Source organism: Sinohyriopsis cumingii, chromosome 10, assembly GCF_028554795.1.
Source record: "Sinohyriopsis cumingii isolate HCF-2022 chromosome 10, ASM2855479v2, whole genome shotgun sequence".
NCBI lineage: Eukaryota > Metazoa > Mollusca > Bivalvia > Unionida > Unionidae > Sinohyriopsis > Sinohyriopsis cumingii.
Window position 1 is genome coordinate 63445842 of NC_142970.1, and position 25109 is coordinate 63470950.

Here is a 25109-nt window from a genome sequence, read left to right on the forward strand (position 1 = left end):
CACATGAAGCTCTTCTAAAATGGCAATAACAAATAGGGCTATTATGCCCCAGTTATACCACGTGACCACGCAGTCGCAGAAGTGATATTATTTTGGAATTATAATTCTTAAGATAGTTATGACAAAAACGTAGTAGTATCGAAAGTAGAAATATTGGTATATGTATGATGGCTAACTTTCAAAATTAGCAGAGCTAGTCAACTAGAAAAACAACGAGCTGCTCAAAGATTACTTTGAGGCATTACGAAGATTTCAAGGTGTCTAGGTGATAATTGTTCATAATATAAATTGTGGGATTTCTTCGACATGTGTGTTCGGAAATCAAAGGTATCCATCTGGATTTCATTAAAAGAGCACGCAATGTACCGATTATTTAGCACCCACAATCAATAATTATCGTCTACAAAGAGGTTTATTACCTGTAGAACAATGCTATGTTTTAACCTTGGTATATAATGCCTCGGGGATAACGGTTTGTCATGTTGCACAATGCCAATGAATTTTATTAATCCAAACAGACTCTCTGATGTATTGTTTATTTATATTAAGCAGGGATCTGGTTTCTAATTAAAGCCATAGCTGTCACACCTGTTTGAAGTGGTTGGCGAGTGTGGCAATTTTTTTTTACGGGTACCCACGTTTACGTTTCAATACCCGGGTTTTTCAATACGGTCGGGTATCCGGGTACCCGAGTACCCGTTGACAGCCCTAGTAACTGCCTGTCACTCAATTATATTATCATGATTACCATAGTTTTGTAAAACTGGGTGTAAGGTCGCTTACATCAAAACAAACTACAACTCAGTTTTTATGGTACTAACATACTTTTTGAAGCATTATTTCTGAACTTTCATGTCAACCCAAGTTATTTACATATAATTTTTGGAGATATAAGTTTGTCCATATAAATGCTTTTAGAACTTACCTCATGCATCCAGTGATGCTGTCGCAGACGTGTGGGTCAGACTTATATGCGGGTCATACATTTTTTAGTGTTTATACCTATTCAGTTTGGTTGGTCCGCTTATATGCGAACGGTTTATACGCTACTGAACTGACACATACTGAATGTAAAAACTGGAATTTAAAAACAAATAATCTATAACTGTCACAACTGGAGGTGGTGCTGTCTAATATAATGTAAATTCTTACACTCAAGTCATGCAACAGAACTCGAATGTCCTTCACCATGAAAGCAGATTGGGGGGGGGGGGGGTACTTAACCTGACTAAGAGGCCACCTATACCATAAACAAGGGAAATGAGGAAAAATCCTGTTACCTGGGTGAGCTGTTTGTCTATTAGTATGGGAGAGTTGATACTGTTGTTGTGGACGTTGTGATTGTGGTTGTGGGGTTGGTTCCCTTTCTTCGATGTCCAATGATGGTGATTGTGTTGTACGACTATCACTGCTTATCACAGATGGTGCTTCTTTATATGTTTGCTGTGCTGCCTGGGATTTCTCGATAATTGGTCCTTGATAATCCCCATTTAAGGACTGCACATTGCGGACAACATCCTCTGAAATGGTCAATAAACTGATTAATGGAATTCACCCATTACTCATATTAGCATCTATTTCCATTTGAGGCCAGTGTATCAAAGACCAGTCCTCTGCTTTAGGAGGCTGTACTAAGTAAAACTTCCAAATAAGGATCCTGGCCCCATATTCATCAGACTTCACAAGTTGAATGCACACTCAAATTCAAATATTTCTTTCCTGTCTAGCAACATGCTTACATTAGATAACTTTTAACTTTCAAATCCATAAAATCTGTTAACTTGCTCATGATTTATTATCAAAAGTTGAGTCAGAATATGCACTTAACAAGTTTCATGAATGTACAGCCATAAGGTCTATTATGAAAATGCCACCTGCAGGATAAAAGTGTGGATGGTCACACTGATTATTGTCAACAACCTAATCTATGACGGATTAAAATAACTAATTACAGTTTTGTGTTCTCTGTCTGAATCCGGTAAGTGATTCCCTGGATTTCAAAAGATATTGACACTATTTCAATTTTGAGGAAGTTGCAAACTTGGATATAAAATTGCACTGGAAACCATTGTTACATAAACAAATGCTTTGTTCATATTGACAAATCACCCTAATACAGCATTATTATACCATAACACTGGACAACAAATTTTGACAAAAGTCATGTTACTGAAATAAAATTAGTCAATTCTTATCAATTTTTATGTGCTGAACACGAATATGACAGTCAAATTGCAAAATTGGCTCTAGTTTTTTTGTAATCTGCAAGAAATTAATGTTTACATAACGAAATGCATTCCAATAGTAAAAGGTCAACTGTAATAGCCTACCTATAAAAAATCAAGTCATTGACTACATCTTAGATTTCTTCGCCTGTCTCTTGTACAGCTGTTCGGAAGCATCTCTGAGGAGTGTCCAGCAGTAGTCAGCCAGCATTGTAGTGGACCATTTTCCCTGGTATCTTTGTTCCATTGTTGCGATATCTTGATGAAAACGTTCGCCGTGTTCATCACTAACAATACCACAGTTGCTAGGAAAGAAATCCAAATGGGAATGAAGGAAGTGAATCTTCAGAGACATATTGCAGCCAAGTTTCTTATACTTCATCAACATGTCTTCTACTAGTTCCTTATAGTTTTCTGCCCTAACATTTCCGAGGAAGTTTGTAGAAACTAGGCGAAAAGCATTCCATGCTTGTTTCGCGTCACCTTCCAGCAAGTTGTTGAACCGGTCATCTTTGAAAAGCTCTCGAATCTGAGGACCCACAAAAACTCCCTCTTTAATCTTTGCTTCGCTGAGTCGAGGGAATTTTTCATGCAGGTATCGGAATGCTGGCAAAGTCCGGTCAATGGCTTTCACGAAGTTCTTCATCAAACCTAGTTTGATGTGAAGGGGTGGTAGCAAGATTTTCTGAGCCTCAACCAGAGCTGGGTGTTGGATATTCTTCTCTCCAATGGCTACATTCTGCCTGTGAGTCCATTCCTTCCTCATGTAGTGCATTTCCCTTGCTCGGCTATCCCACTCGCATAAGAAACACATGTATTTTGTATATCCTTGCTGCAGTCCCATTAAAAGGGCAACTACCTTCAAATCACCACAGAGGTGCCAGCTGTACTTGTTATACTCAATGGAATTCAGTAGCTGCCTTAAGTTATCGTATGTCTCTTTCATGTGGACAGCATACGCTACTGGAATAGATGGAAGAATGTTTCCATTGTGCAAAAGCACAGCCTTGAGACTCAGTTTCGAAGAGTCCACAAATAGTCTCCATTCTTGTGGGTCATGAGTGATTTTTAAAGCATTCATGAGGCCCTCAATATCGGAACAGAATATCAGATTACTTTCCTTTCTGAAGAAAGGCTCCAATTGCTGGTGGCGCTTTCGATATGCAGTAATTGTGACATCTTCTTCTAGAAGATTCCATTGTTGGAGTCTTGATCCTAGCAATTCTGCCTTGTTCTTTGATAAGTCCAAATCACGAATCAGGTCATTTAGTTCTTCCTGTGTTATTCTGTGTGGGGTTGATGATGCACCACAGTGAAAATCTGGATCACTGCATGCTGATGGACCAGGAGAAGAACAGGTCGACTCACCTTTGTCTTCGTCAGATGAATCAAGAGAATATTCTGCTGGAGGTTCTGGAATAGGAAGTCCCTCACCATGTGGAACTGGTCTCAATGCAGACGGAATGTTTGGGTAGACTATTCTCGACTTCTTTCGCTTCGTTATTCCGCCGGAAAGAGGAGGAACCAAGCAGAAGTAACAGTCATTTAGGTGGTTGCTTGGCTCTCTCCACACCACTGGGACTGCAAACGGCATTGATGACCTTTTGCAATTCAACCACTGTGAAAGCTGTGTTGTACATGTAGCACAGCATATATGCGGAGCCCAAGGCTTGTCTTGGTCACCAACCTTGCATCCGAAGTAAAGATGATATGCCTTCTTCACTTGAGAATTGATACTTTTCTTCTGGTTGGCAAATGTCACTTCCCCACAAATATAGCAAAAATTGTCCGCGGTATTAACACACTTTCGAGGCATTACTGTTCTTTATTGTACGTAAATGGATAAAATAATAAGTTTTATGTAACAGTAGCTTGAACTGTCTCGCACAACGTCTAAAATATTTTAAATGTTGAACCTATCTGATTGGGCTTTATATAGTACACTGCTTATGTCAGCTTCAGCAGCCGCCTGGCATTAGTATAATAGGCCTACACATGTATAGTACACTGCTGACGTCAACTTACTTCAGCAGCCGCATGGCATTAGTATTGCATTGCATCAGAAAATGATGCAATCAACTGTGGATGATGTGAGCATGATGGTATTATGCAATGTTACATCATTATTCCGGATGTTGCTGCAGTCCTACTGGAGAAATTTACACAGTGAAACATAGAAAATGAGGTATATGAATATCTTCAAAACGAGAGCCAATACAAATTTTTCACGGTTATATTCGTGTTCGGCACACCAAAATACTACAGATTAGGGCCTTTTCAAGTCAGTAATGATTTCACTGTTGACCAGTGTAATCTGCTTATGCTATGTCTGGCCTTAGTACGACTGCATGCCGTAAGATAACTAAGTAGTCATGCTATCTGACTAGCTACAACTGACCACCTCTGAACAACTACAATCAACCAAATGACAGCAATCTTTTTTTCTTTTTTGAAAAATGTACCAAAAAAAATAGGTTTGCTGAAACTGTACAGAAAACTGATTACCTTTAATGCAAACGATCGTTCTGTATAGATATTAAGCAAATGAAAAAAGAAATTACATCTTAATGGTCTACAATTATTTGATGTGCCGCAGCAATAACAAATGGGCATTTTGTTTGATCCTTCAAAGAGGGCCTTTAGTGGTGCCTTCACAAACACATGCATCTTCATCAAAGCAAGCTGCAGACCTTTGATCAAAGGAAGTCATCATCACACTTAAATAAAAGCACTGTTTCATTTTTGATAGTGACTGGAACATACTTATTATGCCTGTTTGCAACAGAACTGTTATGTTTATGATCGCAACCAATGGTGTTGTAAAAAACCCAAATTAAAGTTCCAACAATAGATACCTGGCCATCATGTTAAATGAAGGTGGGACATACTGCAAAAATGTGTGTTAAACTTTTTAATTTGTTCATATTTTAATTTCCCTTTGAATAGCCTCATCCTCTCGGTAACCTCTGCATCGTGGTAGTTGTCTCTGGCTGACCAAATTATGGGCCAATTTAAATTCAAGCACATGTAGCATATAAACAAACATACAGCCATGTGCAACTATGATAATGAATATCAAAGTGAATTGTTTGTTTGTTGACAATGGGATATAGATCAAAAGAGAAATACCATTTATATACCGTATATACTCGCATATAAGCCGAAAAATTTAGGGAAAAAATAAGGCCTGGAAGAAGGGGGGTTGGCTTATCTGCGGGCCAAGGTCCAAGTCTGAAATTTTTTACGCTTTTTCCCCTCGATTTCCAGTATTTATTGTTTCTGTCGATTGCCGAAGATGAGATCACATGCCTAATGATGCCACATGGCTCATAAGATTTGTTCTGTCGTGAAGTGAAACAAATATTTTTTTTCTAACTTAAGTGGTAGGATAATGAATGAAAAACATGTTTTAACGTACTTGACGTCTATTTGACAGATGTCCATCCACCAGAAAATGCAGCCATACGTGTTATTTGAGCCACGGTGGTACGTGTATTTTCCAAAAGAACCGCCATATTAGTAATCTCCAGTTAAGTATTTAACCCTCAGCTAATCAGTAATCATTAAACTCTACGGTATCGTGCAAATGCACGCTAGCTTATTTCAGTGTAAGTATGAAAAGAATCTACATAAAAAAATAAAAGAATTGCGATACTGAAGGTATATACGACAAACATTTTGATCGAGAGTAGAAATACATGTACGATAGTCTTAAAGGAACAATAGCGAGAGGCTCCATAGGGGTTTGTTGCGCGCACACTTAGGAAGGGTAAATAACAGGGCAATATACGAGTCAGTGTGAATAACTGTAAAACAATATAATTTGTGGGGTCTCTTTGACAGGTGTTTTAGAAGTAATTGGCAGCCACAGTTTATATACTACTGTTGTTTAGTTGTTTGTAAAGCAAAGTGGTTTGTTAGCGGTAGACTGTTGTACAATAGCTACCATATGCTTAATATGTGTAAATGCCTCGGTGATAATAGGTTTGTTTTGTTGCACAATGCCAATGACTTTACTAATACATGCCGACTCTCAGATGTATTGTTTAATCAGATATGGTAGTAGACATGGTTTCTGCTCAAAGTTATAAACTGTCACAATACTTGAATAATGTCCACACTGAAACCAATCATATTTTTATCAATTGAATCACACTACCAGTAGTTTAAAAAACACACACAAATAAACAACAATGATAAATAATTATCAAATACAAATTGATAACCAACCACACATAGAAATAATTACAGGATAAGGTATATAAATAGTATACTACCACTATATACAAGAGACCAGGTGCAATTCTTCGGAAACCTTCAATGCTTGTATGGGATATGTTTCGTGCACAGAAGACCGATGAAGTAAAAAAGGCCACAAAGAAAATGAAAACAACACTGGCTGTGATACCAGGAGGTTTAACATCAGTGTTACAACCTCTTGATGTCTGCCTTAACAAACCTATTAAGGACAAGTTACGAAAGTTTAAGGCAGAATGGGTTTGTTCAGGGGCTGTGAAAATGACAAAAGGCAAGAATTTAATGAGGCCCGACATCGATTTGGTCGCCAAGTGGGTAAAAGAAGCGTGGGACTCAATTCCATTGGAAAATTTTGCAAAATCATTCAGGAAGTGCTGTATCAGCAATGTCATGGATGGAACAGAGGATGATGCTATATTTCAATCCGACAATGACGAGAAGAGCGAGAAGGAGAACGACACACTATCAGATGACCATGATGACAATGACGACGTATATGATGAAAGCACGCCTGTAACAGAAGCCGAGTTTCGTGAACTGTTTGGCGAGTCTGATACAGAGCCAGATTTTGAAGGATTCTAAAAGTGATAGAACTTTTATAATTCATGATTTTAGAATGAGAATTAATTAAATTTCCATTAAGACTCAACACTTTTGAATTGTTTTTATTTCAACATATAAATTAGCTTTTCTTACTTTCATTTTATTTAATAATGTGATTTGCCTAAATAAACGTATTCAGAACTCACTTTGTGCATCTTGTGATGTACCGGTGTCTAGAAATTATGGGTCAGCTTATACGTGGGTCATGCACTTTATAACAATTTTACCAATTCAGTTTGGGGGGGTCAGCTTATACGCGAGTATATACGGTATATATAAATATATATATATATATATATATATATATATATATATATACACACACACACACACACACGCTGTATGTTCTAACAGGGATCTGACTGATACGTGAATTTTCTAACATAGGATCTAATACTCAAATTCATGAATTTTTCACATACATGTACATTATTTAACATGTGGAGTGTACTACACAAATATAAGTTGTCACTATACAAGTATATTTCAGACTACTTGTCGTCTTTTAATAAAAATTTCCATTATTGTTTTTTCTCTCTGTGTGCAAATCCTAGTCACTGACAACAGGTCACTTATTAAACATGTCACTTGACTGCTTAATTTCAATTTATATTCGGGTCCCTGAGTGGCCGAGTGGTCTAAAGCGCTCTCCGTTACGGATCACTGCCATCTCACCTCTGTCTGCGTAGATTGTAGTCTTGGATTCAGCCAATGTGGGTATGTGAGAAAGCTTGCCAGTAGCTTCTCGTGGGTCGGTGGTTCTTACTGGGGTTTTTCCTGGGTTCTTCCTCCACCATTAATACTGGCCGCCATGTATAGCCTATCATGCTGAAAAATGGCGTTAAACCCTACAACAACAAAAACAAAAATCAATTTATATTCAGCACCCCCACCCCGGTTACTTGTCTAAACATCCGCTTATGTTGACAATATTACCTTTATCCCGAGAATGTTGAGATAAACGGACAAAACTCTATTATGAAAATGGCGACATGTTTTGAAAATTGGTTGCCGCAACTGTGACAGGATTTTGGTTGTTGTTCCAAGAATAAGTAGCTGTGAAGTTTGTGTACTTTACATGACTTTTATTTTAAGTTTTTAATTTGTTTTCCTACAACAAAACTGGGAAGGGTTATTGTTAATATCATGTAACTGTTGGACATCTGATGTCAAGGACATGTAGGTTAGAAATTTGGGTGACTTGCAATGCAAATGGTGATCTCCTAGTCAAATTTCATCTACAGTGTAGTTTTGTCTTGTCGGTAGGGGACTTAAAGACAGAATAAATGTTATGCTGCATCTTCCTATCAATTTTATGCAGTTATGGCTAAATGAAAGGTCGTTCAAGTTTACTAGGCTGGCTAATAAGTGGTTACCCTATACAGACTCTGCACGTTCTTGGCAAATTCCAACTTTTCTATATGCAATTGGCTCTGACACTACACCCAACATAAATATACAAATATAAAAAAATGGGGTTGGAAGAATCAGAGATAACTCGGACAAGAGTCACTGGTAAGATAATAATGAGATTTGAGGAAAGCAACTGTTGCTGAGGATCAAAACAAGAACAGTTTGCATCAAATTCAAGCGAACATACCAAAAGAATGTCAACTTACCAGGGTCAAGATCCCCATTCACATAGGGCTCCATGCTGTCCCCATTGACCACCCCATTGACCTTAGGAGTGGTCACTGACCCAGACTCAGAAAGAGGTCTCTGTGGAGACTTCTTCTTATTCTTCTTCTTCTTAGTTGCAGGCTGAAGATATAAAAAAAAAACTGATGAACTGAAAACAAGCACTATACAAATGTGTTTTTTTTTTAGGTCAATAGGCAATCATAAGTTTGAAAGTGTGGCTGCATGAGTGTGTGTTCACAAGTGCATGTGTGAATATGCAAGTGTGTCTGTGTAATTAATTCTCCTTGAAAGCCATTCATACAATTAACTATAGCAATTAGTGATGAGGGGATGCATCGCAAAGGGACCCACTCACTATAATTTCCTCAGCAGGCCTAACACAGAAGAACTTATGTCAGGAACCAAATTTAGGAAAATGGGAAATGGAAAATCAGTGGTCACAACTCTAAATGATGACTTGGAAATACTGAAAATCCAACCCATTCAAAGTAAAATCAGTATAAACATGCATAACAAGTAACTTGGTTAAAATTCAACAATCTTTAGTAAATTAATACTGTATAAACAGAAATAAGAAGAATGAGAAATTAGGGGTCATAAAACACTTCTAACTGACAACATGGAATGCTGGATATTAAAACTCATTCAAAAGTCTCATTATATCAAGCCGCATGCTAAATTTGGCTAAAATTCAACAACCCTTGCTTAAATAATGCTGTAAAAACTTAAGTCTGATGGATAGAGACAATCAGAAGCCATAAATCTTCTTAAATCACAATAAAGTGACATGCTACAAATGAAACTCGCTCCACGACTTGTCATTATGAAGTGGTATGCCTACAATCCATGCTAAAAACCAGAGAAAGATGGTCAGTCAGGGTCAAAACTACTCTACATTTAAATCCAACCAATTTAATGTCTCATCAATACAAAGGTGCATGCTAAATTTGGTTGAAATCCAAAAATCTCAGTAAAGTTATGCTACAATAACCAAAGTTACATGCATGGGAAATCAGGTACCACAAATCTCCTAATGGATGTTAAGGAACACTGAAAATCAAGATCCCATCAACATAAAGCCCAATATCAAATTCTGTTGGAACTGATAATGTCATTGAAATGATAGCCAGGAGAATGGACAATCAGAGAGCATACCTCCTGTAAATATTATGAAACACTAGAAACTAAGTTCATTCAAGGTCTTATCAATACAAAGCCAATATCCAAATCTGGCTGAAATCCAACATAGTTTGGTAAAATTATATTGCAGAATCCAGCCATGACAGGCCATCAGGGATTACAACTTTTGCAAATGATATTGTGAAATAACAGCCATCAAACTCAGTCAAGGTCTCCTCAAGATAAAGCTGCATGCTGGATTTAGCTGAAATCCAACAGTCTTTGGTAAACTTAATTTGCAGAAAAAGATAGTTAAGCAATTAAGGCCAAACTCAAAAAAGGTCAATTTAAAGCTGCATATCATATTAGGTTAATATCCTAAAATTATATTGCAGAAACTAAACTAGAAGGTCAGACAAAATGACTACTACAAGTCTTTGTCAAGCTGGGCCCCAGTTATTGCAAAGATTTTTTGAACACTGTCTGCACAATGCTTTGATGCCAAGTCATGCAGTATAATGAACTGTAAATCTTACATACTGAACTTTATTACAAAAATTTATTTTTGACATAGGTAATAAAAACCAGGTTTTGAGACAACCTAGGACTTGACAGATTTTCAATTCACTACTCATCCTGCTGGACATGTGACTTTGAAATTTTGCATTATGCACTGTAATTATACTGAATCTGCTTAAAAGTGACCTGCCTTCCTCAGCCACCACTCATAAATATGTGAACAGTGCCGAAAATTCGGGCCATACAAGTGATATATTTCTCTTGCTATCTACTTTTTCATACAAAGCTACAAAACTGGATGCTGGTTCTTTATTGAAACATGAATTTGTATCTACCTTACTTAGTTGTTGTTGTTGTGTGGCTATGCATGGTGGCCAGTATTAATGGTGGAGGAAGAACCTGGGAAAACCCCGGGAAGAACCACCAACCCACGAGAAGCTACTGGCAAGCTTTCTCACATACCCACATTGGCCGAATCCTAGACTCGAACCAATGCAGACAGAGGTGAGATGGCAGTGATCCATAACGGACAGCGCTTTAGATCACTCGGCCACTCGGGGCCCCCACCTTACTTAGTAACTGTAAACCTAAATTTTTAGTTGTGACTGAATTGTGCAGTTTCCAGATTATGAAAGAAATTAATTTGTGTGGATGTTTATCCATTTTCTTAGAAATTTTATTAATTTCACTGATATAATCCTCTTGTGAATGCTTCCATAAAAATGTATGCAAAAGTTTGCAAATGGTATTCATGAAACAATCCAACAGGTGTATGACACATGATAAAATGTCGACAGTTAAAATAGTAATAAAGTAATTGAATGATTCCAAGAATCTCTTGAAGTGACTCATGGTATACATATTGAATTTTAGCTGGATACCATTTCCATTTAAGATAAAGTAGATGCCATTAGAAGTCTTTTGGTAAAAAGCCCATTTCATAAAAATGATCATACATTTAGGGGGAGTAGTGACAACAGTTTCACATATTAAAACTAGATGGTCTAAAACAAAATAACAGAAAAGAGTGAAAGCCAACAAGTTTTGTAAAATTCAACAAATAATTCATTTCACAAGCATACAAACCAAAAATTTAAAAAAGAACTTATACTGCGGATTAAACACCAAAACAGTCCTAAAGTCCCATCACAAATTCAAATGTATAGATTTTCAATTGAATTCCAGTGGTGTTCCGAATAAATTCCTACATGGAATGCATCGATTTGCATGTAGTCTTGAATGTGCTAATGTGCCAGTGGCCTGGAATGTGGTGATATATTAACAGCCTTTAGATGCAGCATAATAATATAATCCAAAATATCTTCTACTGAATTCACTACAATTCCAAATTAATGATTTAGTTCAAGAAGCATTAATGAGCACTTTGTAATTCCAGTGAATAATTAAAGTAAATAAATCCACCCAAATTAAAAAGTGAATACAACAATAAGACTGATTCCACTTCAGATGTTAAGTTAGGAATGAGTAATCCAAAAGTAAACAAATTTATATACCCCTCCACTTGATTTACATTGCAATTATCATTTTCTGGAAATACTGTCATCTTGAAGGAAATTTCATTTCTTAAACCTTTAAGGTCAGAATCAAGATTATCTATAACTCAAACTGAAGTAAACAAGTTTACTGTTAATAATGATCTGAATATTTAATCAATAATCATTGAGAAATATTTTATATGTATTATGTTGTTTACAAAATCAATGTCACTAGATAGGCAGACCATTAACTTGATTTTAACTTGATTTTAGACAAAAGTCAATTACATAACATGTAATCATTAAGAAAAAGAATTAGAGGATGTCTCTGGGTGAAAACCTGATGCTGATATAGCCATTTATCTTGACAGGAGTAGAGATAACAATATCTTCAAGATATGGAAGATGGCTGCTTTGGTGGCCAAATTTGATTTCAGATTTTCACCATTTTCATTAAAGACCTACTGGACATAATAAAAAGTCTTCTGGTAAAAACTGCACATTAATACGACTCTTTGTTCGAGTTTTGATAACACTATTTTTAAGACAGTGCCATGATGGCTGTTATTGTAAGTCAAGTTAGCACTGTTTTTTATTGTGGACTCAGACATTATTATAAGTTTTTCAATGAAAACCCCATGCTGATACGACCATCCATTCAGGAGAAGAAGCAATAATAATATTTTCAAGACGGCCACTGTAGTGGCCATATTTGACATTCGAACACCACCCTTTTTATTCAGATAGACCATGGGATGAATGTGCAAAGTTTCAAGGTAATCATCCAAGTAGTTCATGATGAGTAGCAACAACAAACCTTTGCTAACAGACAAACAGACAGACAGACAAACAATTTTCCCCAAGATGTACATCATGCAAGGTCTGGCAGAAAAAAAAAAATATGAAAATTTAATTTGACATGGGTATTCTAATGTTGTTGTTGTTGTTCTAGGGTTTAACGCCATTTTTCAGCACAAGATAGGTTATACATGGCGGCCAGTATAACTGGTGGAGTAAGAACCCTGGAAAACCCAGGGAAGAACCACTGACCCATGAGAAGCTACTGGCAGGCTATCCCACGTACCCACGCTGGCTGAGCATTGGACTCGAACCCACGCAGACAGAGGTGAGATGGCAGTGATCTGGAACATTGAGTGCTTTAGGCCACTCGGCCACTCGGGGCCCCTGTATTCTAATGTAAAGTCTCATACCAAATTCTATTTCATTCTATTAAGTCCTTCTAAAATTAATGAATAAAACTCTTTGACAGGTGAAACCTGAGGAGAAGGACAAATGGACATCAGGAACAACACAATAGAGCCCCTTCATAAATATGGTAACAGTATAAAAAGAACTCACTACAAAACAGTATGAATATTATCAATACTAACCTTCTGCTGTTTTTTTTTTCTGACTTTATCATTCTAATGAAGGCATATATTCCATGATGTACTTCTAGCATTTAATACACTTTAGTGAATCATACATTTAAGCATGTGCTTATGCTGGTGAGACTAAATAAATGTAAATAATAAACAAATTCACAAGTAAATAATCATTAGGCTAAACTTCTGAATCTGCTGTAGGATTTATGAATTTACTCACCTTACTGCTGTAGTGCCACTCCGTTAAAGCTGCCTTTGCATCATCTACAATGAAAAGTAAGACTTCAAATGACCAACACAGCAAGGTAAGGCAAACGATAATACTGTACGGCGACTACAATTTCTACAATCTAGTAAATCTCATGAAAACAGTTCTCCTTCATTTGACTTAAGAATGTTCAGCATGCTTAGTGTAAGAATTCAAGTTTTACTGACAACACATTAGCAGAAACCTGTAAAATAAGATATGTCAAACCAAGACTACTGTCCTCATAATCCTATCTGAACACACTTTTTGGAAAGTTTTGTTGAACAAACACCGAAAATGCGACTCTCCAGGCACTACATTGCAGGGAGAGTCTTGGCATAATAGTATATCAATAATTTTAATGCTGTGAATTTTGAAAATCAGAAAAGTAATTTTATTTGTTATTGTGTTAGAATTCATCATATTTACAACAAATAATTCTGGTGATGTATGTCGGAGATAACTGATGTTATGGGTGAAACAATTTATGTATCAATGCATCGATACTTTTGCAGATACACAGATCAATACACGAGACGAAATGAAACAAAACAATACCATATACGTGTATCTCTTACATTTCACATTATATATTCCTAAATGTAACATGTGTTTTCAAATCTGATTTCATCACTGAATTAAAACTTATATGCTTTTTGAAATACATGTTTTGTGATTCTGAATAGAAGAACAGCTGGGCCTTCTCATTACACATGTTAAATTCCCTAACAAGCTTACTCATATACCCACCATGTTGGCCAGGCTAACACTCAAATCCATGCAGACAAAGAAGAGATTTGAGTGACCTATGAAGGCAAGTGCATTAAACCACTTGACCATCTGGGGACCAATGTACAAAGGACCATAGCCACCTGGGGACCATGGCCACCAGGGGACCAGTGGACATAGGACCATGACCACCTGGGGACCACTGGACAAAGGACCATGACCACCTGAGAACCAATGGACAAATGGCCATGACCACCTGGGGACCAATGGACAAAGGACCATACCACAAGTTAACTTGACCTTACTGCCAAGCAATCTAAAAATCCATATAATTTTTTCTCACTGAGACTGGTACAATAGTTTCTGTTGCAGAATGGTGGACTCATTTTGATAACGAATAAAAAGCAGATGGATAATTATTACTCAACTGATGAGATGTAAAGGTCTTTGAAGTTCTTTCTTTTCTCAACTTTGATGCATGTATGTCATGATGCATCACTTTCAAGCCACAGTGTTAATACATTGATTTACTGCCACATTCCTGCTGAAATATTTAATGGAATAGTCCAGCAGTAGTATAGATGTTGATATAGTATATCTTCACAAACAATATGGAGCAGAAAATAGGTATTGATTAATTATTACACTCCCAGTATGTATACAGACTGCCCAAAAAACCCAGCTAAATTGCAAGAACTAAACCAAGAATGTACAAAACTTTACATGCACAAAGTTAGCTCCCTTAGCCCCTCCAAAGTGGGAGCAAGTGCTATGAACCCAACTCCACACTGTTGCTTAGAACCTGTGAAGGACAAATAGTTGATATGCATATGGCTGCACTTATCAAGTTATGTACAGTTTTATATGTGCTAATGCTAACACCAATTCCAACAGCTAGGATTGCATAACAGCTCTCATCTACTTTATGGAAGCAAGATGAAAAGTAAAATATTTGTCAATATTGTACATCTTTTTAAGATTAATATTTCTCATATTTCTTCATGCAACTGTGACACTGTCTGCTTAAGTGAATGAGCCATTTGGGATAAATATGCCTCCACGCAAGCATACTCAATGAATATGTTGGGCTTGTGACACTTTAAGCTCACCAACATTTCTGGCAATTATCGTTAGTGAAAAAAATTTAAAAAAAGCATCACGATAACAAATTAAGCAATAAATTCTATTCCTTTCTTATACTCTACACTTTTTATAATTTTTCAAATGACAAAAAAATGTTTTAAAAATGTGTTTGAATGCCTGTATTTGAACCAACATCTTTTATGACCACCACAGGTCATATACCCACTTCATTCTACAGTCCCTTGGTATACATGTATGCAGCTAATCAAAACTGTACTTTGAACAAGTGTCCTTTTCTAAATGAAAGAGATACTGCTGTAACAAGTGAAACAAACTGATCACTGAGAGAACTCCTTATCACCTGTAAGTTATTTGATTTTGTGACTTCATTATGGCTACATGCTGGGATAAGAAAGAAAAACATTCAAGAAACTTAAATTCTAACATAACTGGATCAATTTCTTTTAGTTTCATCAAACCCATTAGCAGAGTGGTTTCAGCTAGCTACATGTACACGTGTCAAGGGTTTAGATGATGTGGAAATATCTTGCAAGCATCTGAACATCTGAAATTTTGTTCTGTTAATTAACTGCACAGAAATGAAACAAAGCATGATCTGTAAAATGCATTGGTGTTGGAAATCCCACCATCTCATGTCAGGAATTAAGAAAAACTTTGCTGATCAGTGCACATTTCAACTTATTAGTATGATGATACATAATCTGGATTGATATGCATTGGGTCTAGTTCAGGATACTGGGGTCTCCTTTAATCCAGGTCAGGTCTGGATATTGTCAATGACCACAAGGCAACATGTCATATGAAGATATTTCTATTAATTAACACTGTGGTACCACCAGCTAAAGAAAAAAACAATAACATCTGCACATACAATCTGTGGGAAAAGATAATTTCAGCACTGTTCCTCAACAAAATCTGCTCTGTTGCTATTAACCAGCCAGAAATAAGTGTTTACCCATTATAAAAAATATTAACACATGCTACAAAAAACACACAATATATTTTCACACAGCTGATTAAGCAGAAGCCAAACTGCTTGTCAAGTGCTTAAAGAGGCCAACCATTTAACTGACGGTGGGAATATTACTTGGAGGGGGTGGGGACAACTATCTCGAGATAAAAGAAATCCAGGCTGGGCAGAAAATCCTAGGCTCCCATAACCCAATAAGAAAGCTGAATGGTCTTTTCCTAAAGGAATCTACAGTGGTAGCTGTTACTGCTGACAAGAGTAATTGGTTCAACCTAGACAAAGCAGTTATTTTTCTATGATAATTGTGAATGGTGCCTGAACCAACCAGTTTTATTTTTACATAAAAGTACCAAGAATACCACATTCTACAAAGATTTAATGGTCTTCTATTCAGAACTAGTACCACTTGTTAATCACTCCAAAGATTAATGACTAACTGGTTCTCAACAACCAGGAATGTTTGGTCAAGGCATGTGGCCTTGAACTAAAACTTCTGTGCAGAAATGATTCTTTTCTTATTAGACTCACCAGGACTATGACCTCTGCCTTGCAGATCTCAAAATCTAAACATTTCTTTATTGCCTAAGTGTGAGCCCCCCGCCCCCATCCCTTGGTCAAGGACCTTGCACTGAAACAAACATCAGCAAAATCCAATTTTCTTTGAGCCACAATGACCTTGATCTTTGACTTTTTTGACTGCCAAATCAATGGACTTCTTCCTTGTCCCAAGTGTAAGCCATCCACAAAGTCTGTTTTAGATTTTATCATGAAGAACAAATGCTATTATATGAGGTATCCATTGTTCTTTATGTCTAGGTCACTTTGGACTTTTCTGACCCTGAAATCAATTGGGATCTTCCCTACCCCATGCAAAAACCATCCTCAAAGTTTAATTCAAAACAGCTGGCAAAGAACACTAGTCATTATATAGAAACAAGCATTTTAACCAGTACACATAACAACATAACACAATCTGGATTTTAAATTATTTTCTTTCTGCAGCTTAAATAAATGTTTTCTGATAAGGCTCTTACTGGTATCTTATATATTTACACTTACAAACATTGTAAAACTAACTAGCAAAGTCACATTAACATGGACAAAGAAGTTGCAAATGTTCCCATGCTATAATGATTGCTTTATATGAATTACATTAATATTCACCAAAATTGTTTGCAGGGCTGCCATGCTGCCAAAAAGAACCAGTTACTGCTTAATAGTTATTTGTGAAACATTCTGAGCAGTATTTTTGCAGGGTACAAAGACAAAATATACCTTAATGTACATCTTAATACTTTCCACTTCTAGTTTAAAAAAAAAACTTCACAAAGAAAAAAGACGAACTTGTTGACAACTGGTTCAGTGCAGCAGCAGCTAGTGCAGATACTTAACAGCTCCATCAATTATCTTCTTAAAAGTTTGATAGAATTAGGTCTTTCACAACAGACGTTTATTTTTCACTGCATTAATTTTTTTTATAAAAAAATCACAAAAATTTATTTGTATGAGTTCTGTGCAGTGCATTTCTTTGAAATGGAGCACTTGAAGGAATTAAACCACTGGACTCCTGTTCCTCAATGAAAACAGTTTCCTATATCATTATTATCTGCTCATCTTACTGGTTAACTCATAAATTTGGCCTCCTGGTGAACCAGAAGAACCAGTGCACAAGAGTACCTCAATAGGGACTGATACTGCTGTCCAAAATGAATTTCCTGGAATTCAAGACAAGAACATTTCTTCTATTTAATGGCTTAGCGATTAAACGTACAATATTTTTTTAATGATAAAAATATTTTCAAACTAACTAGTCTAGCAGTTTCATTTAGAACCAGGTTGACATCATTAGAATAATTCTAGTGAGAAACCCTTACCAATAAGGCATCCATTTATTCAAGCAGGGAAGAGGTAACACTATTTTAAGATGATCACCATGGCAGCCAAATTTGATGCAAAATGGTATCATTGGCCATTTAGGACCAACCAAATATAAGAAATTTAATATTGTGTGAAAACACAATGCTAATACTGCCATCAGTTCTGAATGAACAGCTGGCAGATATGATGGCCATAGTTCAGATCAGTATCATTTTTATAAAGGACCAACTACAGTGATGCTGTTAGGATTTTATCATAACAGGGGAGCTCCCCCCTTGTCATTAAAAAATGTGGAGCAGGAAAAAAAAAGGGAGGGGAGAAACAGCTCTAGTTCAATATTTATTTAGCACTCAATTATCCATCTCTCTGTCTTCTCCATTCTATTAACACATTAACCCCTGGAGATTTTTGCCATTTTTGACTGAAAATCGAGTAGGAAACACATTTTGAAAGCTATTTCTGAATAGACTTGAAAACACCAAATCCCCGGTCATCTTTCAATAACGTACTGCCTAGTTGTGTTAGAAACATCATTTTTTGTTGGCTATTTGACTCGCGCATGAGCAGAAGGGTAAAAGTTTAACTCCTTTTTTTTTTTTTTGTGCTAAACGGAGCCATTATTTTTGTACGGAGACCACTCTTTATTCCAAATGCCCATCTTATCCTACTTTTTGCAAAGGCTCATCTGTCTGTTAGCTGTTCATACCAGTTTGCCTTAGATCTGAGACCAAAAAGTCTAAAATCGGGCACAAAATTGGATTCCGACCACGGGCGAATTTTGCGTAAAAAAAAGTTGGGTACAAAAAATGAGGTTTTATTATCTGTATTTTGTAGTGCAACTAGATATTCCAGATTATTTGGTATCATTGTAGAGCTACATCTGTCTACCTTTCTATAATACCACCCACTTTAGTGTATCATGCATGACCATGACGCTACAGACTTCGGCAGTAGGCTACTACCTCCTGCCCCGTAAAGTCGTCGCTAGGGGTTAATGTGTTAAAGTTCTTTTGAAATCAAAATCTACAAAAGATGTCTTCTGTAGCTGAATGAGCATTAATCTCCTGATGGTTTTTTCATGTGTATGAATATTGTTCTGTGCTGAGAACCCCTTTCAGTCTGCTGTATTAAAAGGGCATATACACAGTTAGCTTAGGCAATTTGAACAAGTTTGGAAACTGTTCTTTATGGTTGTTAGGTACAATAGGTATTGTCTTTCTGATATCTCTTCTCCAAAACAATTTTTTGAAAATGTGAGCTCACCAAATTTTCACTTTCCTGAATCAGTGCTTTGATGACTTGAATATGCCAGATTTTTTATGTTCCATAATGCTGTACTAGGATTTTAAGCCCATCAATGCCAAAGTCTTCTTGTTCAGAGTGAGGTCCTTTGATCCCATGAACATCCTTACTTTTTAATTTCTTTTTAGATTCTTATTTATTCAAATTATCTTAAAAAATGCTATATATATAGTTTTGTAGTGCAAGGTCCATATGGGCTGAATCGTTTGAGGAAAGAAATGATAAGTTTGCCCTTTATTTTAAATTGCCTGTATTTTAAGTAGGCTTGATATTCTGCCTTTTCTAAATTTTATCTTTAAAACCTAACAATTGTGGTTTGATTGGCATGCTGTTTGTTCTTTTTCATCCTGAATGCACACTGGACTTAAATTCAATATCATTTCAATATCATTTTCAGATTTAAAATCATTCACTTGAATTCCAGTAACACTTTTCCAGTTCCAATAATCTGATATGCTTCAAATCTTTAAAAACCATTGTCATCATTGCGATCAGCCACCAGTACAGTATTTACCAAATGAAATCATCATTTGAAGATGAACCATTTGGGAAGTCAGCCATTTGTTTTTTTTTGTACAAGGCCCATATTTTAAACCTGCACTTCTAAAACTTTCTTAATGAATGCAAAGTTAAAAGTACAACAAAAAAAATTTGTTCCCGGGTCTAATGTGTCAATCAAAATGTAGTTTAATGACCATTTATGTCAAGCTTAAGTACTTGAAGAGCACTGACTGTTCAGGCGATGATCTAACAAAGAGGACTCCATCAACTAATTTAGATCGATATCACTGCTTTCCCTTCTCTGGGATACACAAGGGTCTCTTCAGGAGCTGTATGTCTCTTGACTTCACGAAAGACAGATCAGAAACTCCTGGAATTGAGGAGTGCCTATCCAACAAGAGTTCCATGACTTTATGTCTCTCAACTTCATGAAACATAGATCTCATATATACCTGAGAGTGACTGGTTCCACAGTGGACCGAGGAGTCGTATGGTGAGTTCCATGGGATTTGTAACAAAATTGTCCCAATGGGGCAGTACTCTTCTCAGAGAAGAGATAAATCACATATTCTGCTGGAATAGAGGAAGTAAGGATCCCATACTCTCCAGGCATCAAGACTATAGGCAGAAGGGCAATGATGCACTGAATCTCTGCCAGATCTCAAATATCATCAGTTTATAGACAATAGAATAGGCAATGGTCCGTTCATACAAAACAAACACGTGTGTTGAGAATCCCATGTGGCCTTTAAGCACCCCCCATTTTCCTGCATCTTTTTTATATTCCTGAAAAGAAAAGCATGTACTGCTTGCTGAAGCCTGATCCTCTCTGACGGAAAAATTATGCAAATCTACCCAGCTTAAGTGAGTGATATTTTGAAACAGAGCAAAAAAATTATTTGATTCAACAATTAAATGTGTACCACCTATGCAAGAACTTATTCAAAAATGTACTGATGAAGCATTGACAAAAAAGTATTTCAATACCTAAGCAAGTACCTATTAACTAATCAATTTCCACAACTGAGCACAAAACAATATTATTAATTAATAAATAATTTTCAAAACTGATGAACAAAGGGGAATCAAGACTTCAGGGTTAAGTATCTAGCCTAGACAAAAATTTAACAAGTATCACCAAAGCAAGTACAAAAACAGTATTCTGGGACAGCCTCCTTGAGGAATTACTTACCTTGGCACTGCACAAGACAATGGGGATGAACAGACAAAAGCACCGCAAGATGGATGTGACAGAATAAAAGTTCCCAAAACTATCATGTAAGCTAATTTCACAATTAATTTATGCAAGGACTCTGGAGATAAAATCACTGTTAAAATGGAAAACGAACACAATTTGCCCAAAAAATATATTTAACACATAAATGAAGGCTAATCCAAGAGTGAACTGAAGACCTCCTGGTATTACAGGCATCAGAGGAAAAGAGTATCCTTCTTGAGCTGATAATGAGGTTGTCAACCTGGATCTGGATCAACTATTTGAGGTTTCTAGAATGTTCCTTGGGAGGTTGGAATCCTGAGTTCTGAGGAGGTGAATTTCATCCCGGATAATAGTGACAGGTTATAAATTTCTACTATCAAAAACAAGTGTTTCAAGTTGGCTGCTGTGGTGGATACATTGGATCTCGTATTGGCACAATTTTTATTTAGGACCATCTAGAAGATGTCAATACCATCCATTTAGAAGTAGTGATATAAAAATTTTCAGCATGGCTACTGGCACAATTATACTGCACATACAAGCAGAACCATTCTCATTTAGGACCTGGGGCCCCGAGTGGCCGAGTGGTCTAAGCGCTCCCTGTTACGGATCACTGCCATCTCACCTCTGTCTGCGTGGGTTCGAGTCTCCAATTCGGCAAATGTGGGTATGTGAGAAAGCTTGCCAGTAGCTTCTCGTGGGTCGGTGGTTCTTTCTGGGATTTTCCCGGGTTCTTCCGCCACCATTAATACTGGCCGCCATGTATAGCCTATCGTGTGCTGAAAAATGGCGTTAAACCCTACAACAACAACAACAACAACATTTAGGACCTTAATGTAATAGTCATCATTAGAAGTCTCCTGGCAAAAAACTTCTACTTCATTATGACTTTTAATTAAGATGGAATAGCAAAAACAAAATTTTAAAAATGGCTCCCATGACATACATATTGGACATCAGAATAGCATTGCGTGAACTCATCATGATCAACAATGACATCATAAGAAGTCTTTCTGTGAAAAACCCCATGTTGTAAGGACTGTAAAATCTAACAGTATTGTATTTAGCTGTGTATAATGTCCAGTTTTTCTGCCTAATTTTCTTATTTTCAGTCAGGGATGCGAGCTTTATAGAAGATCTAAAAGAACAGGGTTTTTCCAGGTCAATCTGATAGAATGATGAAGACACCATAGCTGCATACATGTGTCACTAAATCCACTGCATGTTGCATTGCAATTGAATTGCTTACCAATACTAGCCGCATTAAAGAAATAAATAATGCTTACAAACAGTGACAGTCTTCTTCCTTGAATGCTTATGTTAATAAACTCGTTTCATTTCACATTACTGTGTAGCAGTTTGTTCTATGCTGCACCTGGAAATATATCTACAAAATGACTGCTAACATGTTGTTCTAAAGCTGTGCAAAGTATCGCATGGCAGTGGAACAAATATATTTTTTTCCTTCATTTGTTCTTGGCTGAATTGAAATATAATATACTGAATTCAAGCAGTGATAATGTTTTCATCAGAGGCACATTCAGGGAACATATTTTTTTGTAACTATATTTAGTCTGTTATGGTAACGTTGACACATCATGAAACAAAATGATTAATTAATTTAGACCATAGTCTCCTGTGTATCTTTGCAACTATACAGTGATTAATTAATTTAGATCATAGTCTCCTGTGTATCTTTGCAACTATACAGTGATTAGGTCTTCACTGGCTCAGTTTGGTAATCAGCGCCAGCTAAGCTTGATATGCTAAACATAGTTACAATGCATCTGTCAGGGTAAATTTGCAATTTATTAACTTTTCTTCAGAAAATAAGCTTGGTTCTTTGTTACAATGAAGTGAGCAATATTTAACTGACAGCATGCTTCATTCGCTCAGCATGGTCTTTCAAGGTAATCACCAAAGCTTTGATATGCTAAACATACTGGTAGTCACTTTGCTTTGTCTATGTACATGTACATTTACAAATTATTTACTTTTATGTGGCCAACACGCTGTTACACTATAAAAACTTGGCAATATTATCACAATTTTAAAATTATTGAATCACATGCACATGATATGGAAGAACTACATTCCCCTCCTCATTCTGAGTTAACATTTGGGTGCACATCATTCACACCAAAATACAGTAGTAACAAGATCTTCAAAATGACCACTGTAGTGGCCATATTGGGTGTCTGAGCAGCACCATTTTCATTTAGATCCAAACTAGACCATGGGATGAATGTTTGTATAAAGATTCACTGCAAACACACAAGTAGTTTAGGAGGAAAAGATTTTTTTTTAAAAATCTTGTACAATGGGGCAAGTGGATAATAGATAACGGACAATGGAATATCACATAAGCTCTTTTGGTTTATGACCATCAGAAATCAACAGTCCTCATTTGGTAAAGTCTGGTTTGGCTTTTCTCATAATACAAGTTTAGACTGATCCATGATATCTGATGGACGACAAGCATACTGACAAAACAAAGAGTAATTCTTTAAAAATTCACGATTCAAATATCTTATAATGGCCCCGTAATTAATACATAACAAATGAAGTTTCACTTCTTTAAGTGGAGAGGTCATATTTCACAATTCCTGTTATCTATTGCTTTTCCTTTGATAAAGCTTGATTGATTTCAGCAACATGAACCTGAACAGCTTAAGGAATTCAGAGGGTTAACATAAAAGAATCAAATTTCTGGTTATTAAAAGGTGGGGCAAATTTCTCATTGTGTCCACCTCATTCAACAGGCCAAATAGTACTCTGGTACTAAGAGGGCTGAGAACAAAAGCTTCAAATTTTATGTCAGCATAAAGACTTTATTCAATTTTTGCTTTCATATCCATGCTATACAGGTAGCTCAATTAAAATAACCTGTCACATGACCAGGACTAACCGTCAACAATAGCGTTGTCTGCAAGATCAAGGTAACCTAGCTATCTGTATGTACAGGGTTTAACAGCAGGCAAAAACAATTCTAGCTATAAAGTGATAAAGGTAAATGTTTCAACAACAAAAAAAGAGATAAACCATTCCAAAATAAATATAAACATGTACAGAGGTCCAAAAAGATAAATGATGCATGTTAATAATGTTAAAATCTTTAAAATGGATATAAATTAAACAATAAAAACAAACTATTAAAAATAGACAGCAAACATTTCTTATATAAACCAGTCATTGAAGGTATATAAATAAAAAATAAAAACATAAAAATATTAAAAATGTAGTGAACATTTCTTATATAAACCTGTCATTGAAGGTTTTTAAAATATAAAATAAATATAAACATAAAATATTAAAACTATAAAGAGAACATTTCTTATATAAACCAGTCATTGAACAAATCCAAGATTTCCTCTGGTGGTACACCTTCAAAAAGTCTCTCACAAGAATTCACATTAAAAAAAAACATTTCTCTCACAGGGTGGAAGTTTCTGCACTTTATGAAAACAGGTTCAACTGGCAGTAGAAACTGTTAAGGTATGCACTACGGTCAAAATTCAACCTTCACTGGAATATGCATCATTGATTGACATGTACAGTTTACATGTTACATGTACAAGTGAAACAATACTACTTCCTCTCTGCAATTTGTTCTATATAAGCTTGCCACTCTCGAATGATGAACAGAATGTTCTGATGCTTGTTTTAACGAGTTGTTTGTCATGTTTCTTTCCACGTATTTCAACAAGTTTTCCAAAACATTGATTTATCTAAGGCCAAAGAAAAAATATGTCTTCGTTCTGCACTGTTTTAAAATTAGGGTAGGTAGGTAGGTATTTTTTAAAAAACATTATATACATGATAATGATTAGTATATATAATGTACTAAGCACATCAAATACTGAGCTAGACTAGATACATGAACTAATGGGGGGGGGGGAGATAACCCTCAGGGG

At 36.2% G+C, this 25109-nt stretch overlaps 1 protein-coding gene across 2 annotated transcripts in view; it reads right to left on the reverse strand.

The window, feature by feature from the left end:
- The window catches only part of LOC149790263 (spermatogenesis-associated serine-rich protein 2-like), a 154350-nt gene that overhangs the window by 51526 nt on the left and 77715 nt on the right, over nt 1-25109 (reverse strand). For both annotated transcript variants that reach the window (XM_089972305.1, XM_089972304.1), the window contains exons 4-6: nt 13466-13509; nt 8705-8846; nt 1281-1520 (exon numbers count right to left, since the gene is read on the reverse strand). In XM_089972305.1, coding sequence (XP_089828431.1) covers nt 1281-1520; nt 8705-8846; nt 13466-13509 — 426 coding nt within the window. The remainder of the gene's footprint in view (nt 1-1280; nt 1521-8704; nt 8847-13465; nt 13510-25109) is intronic.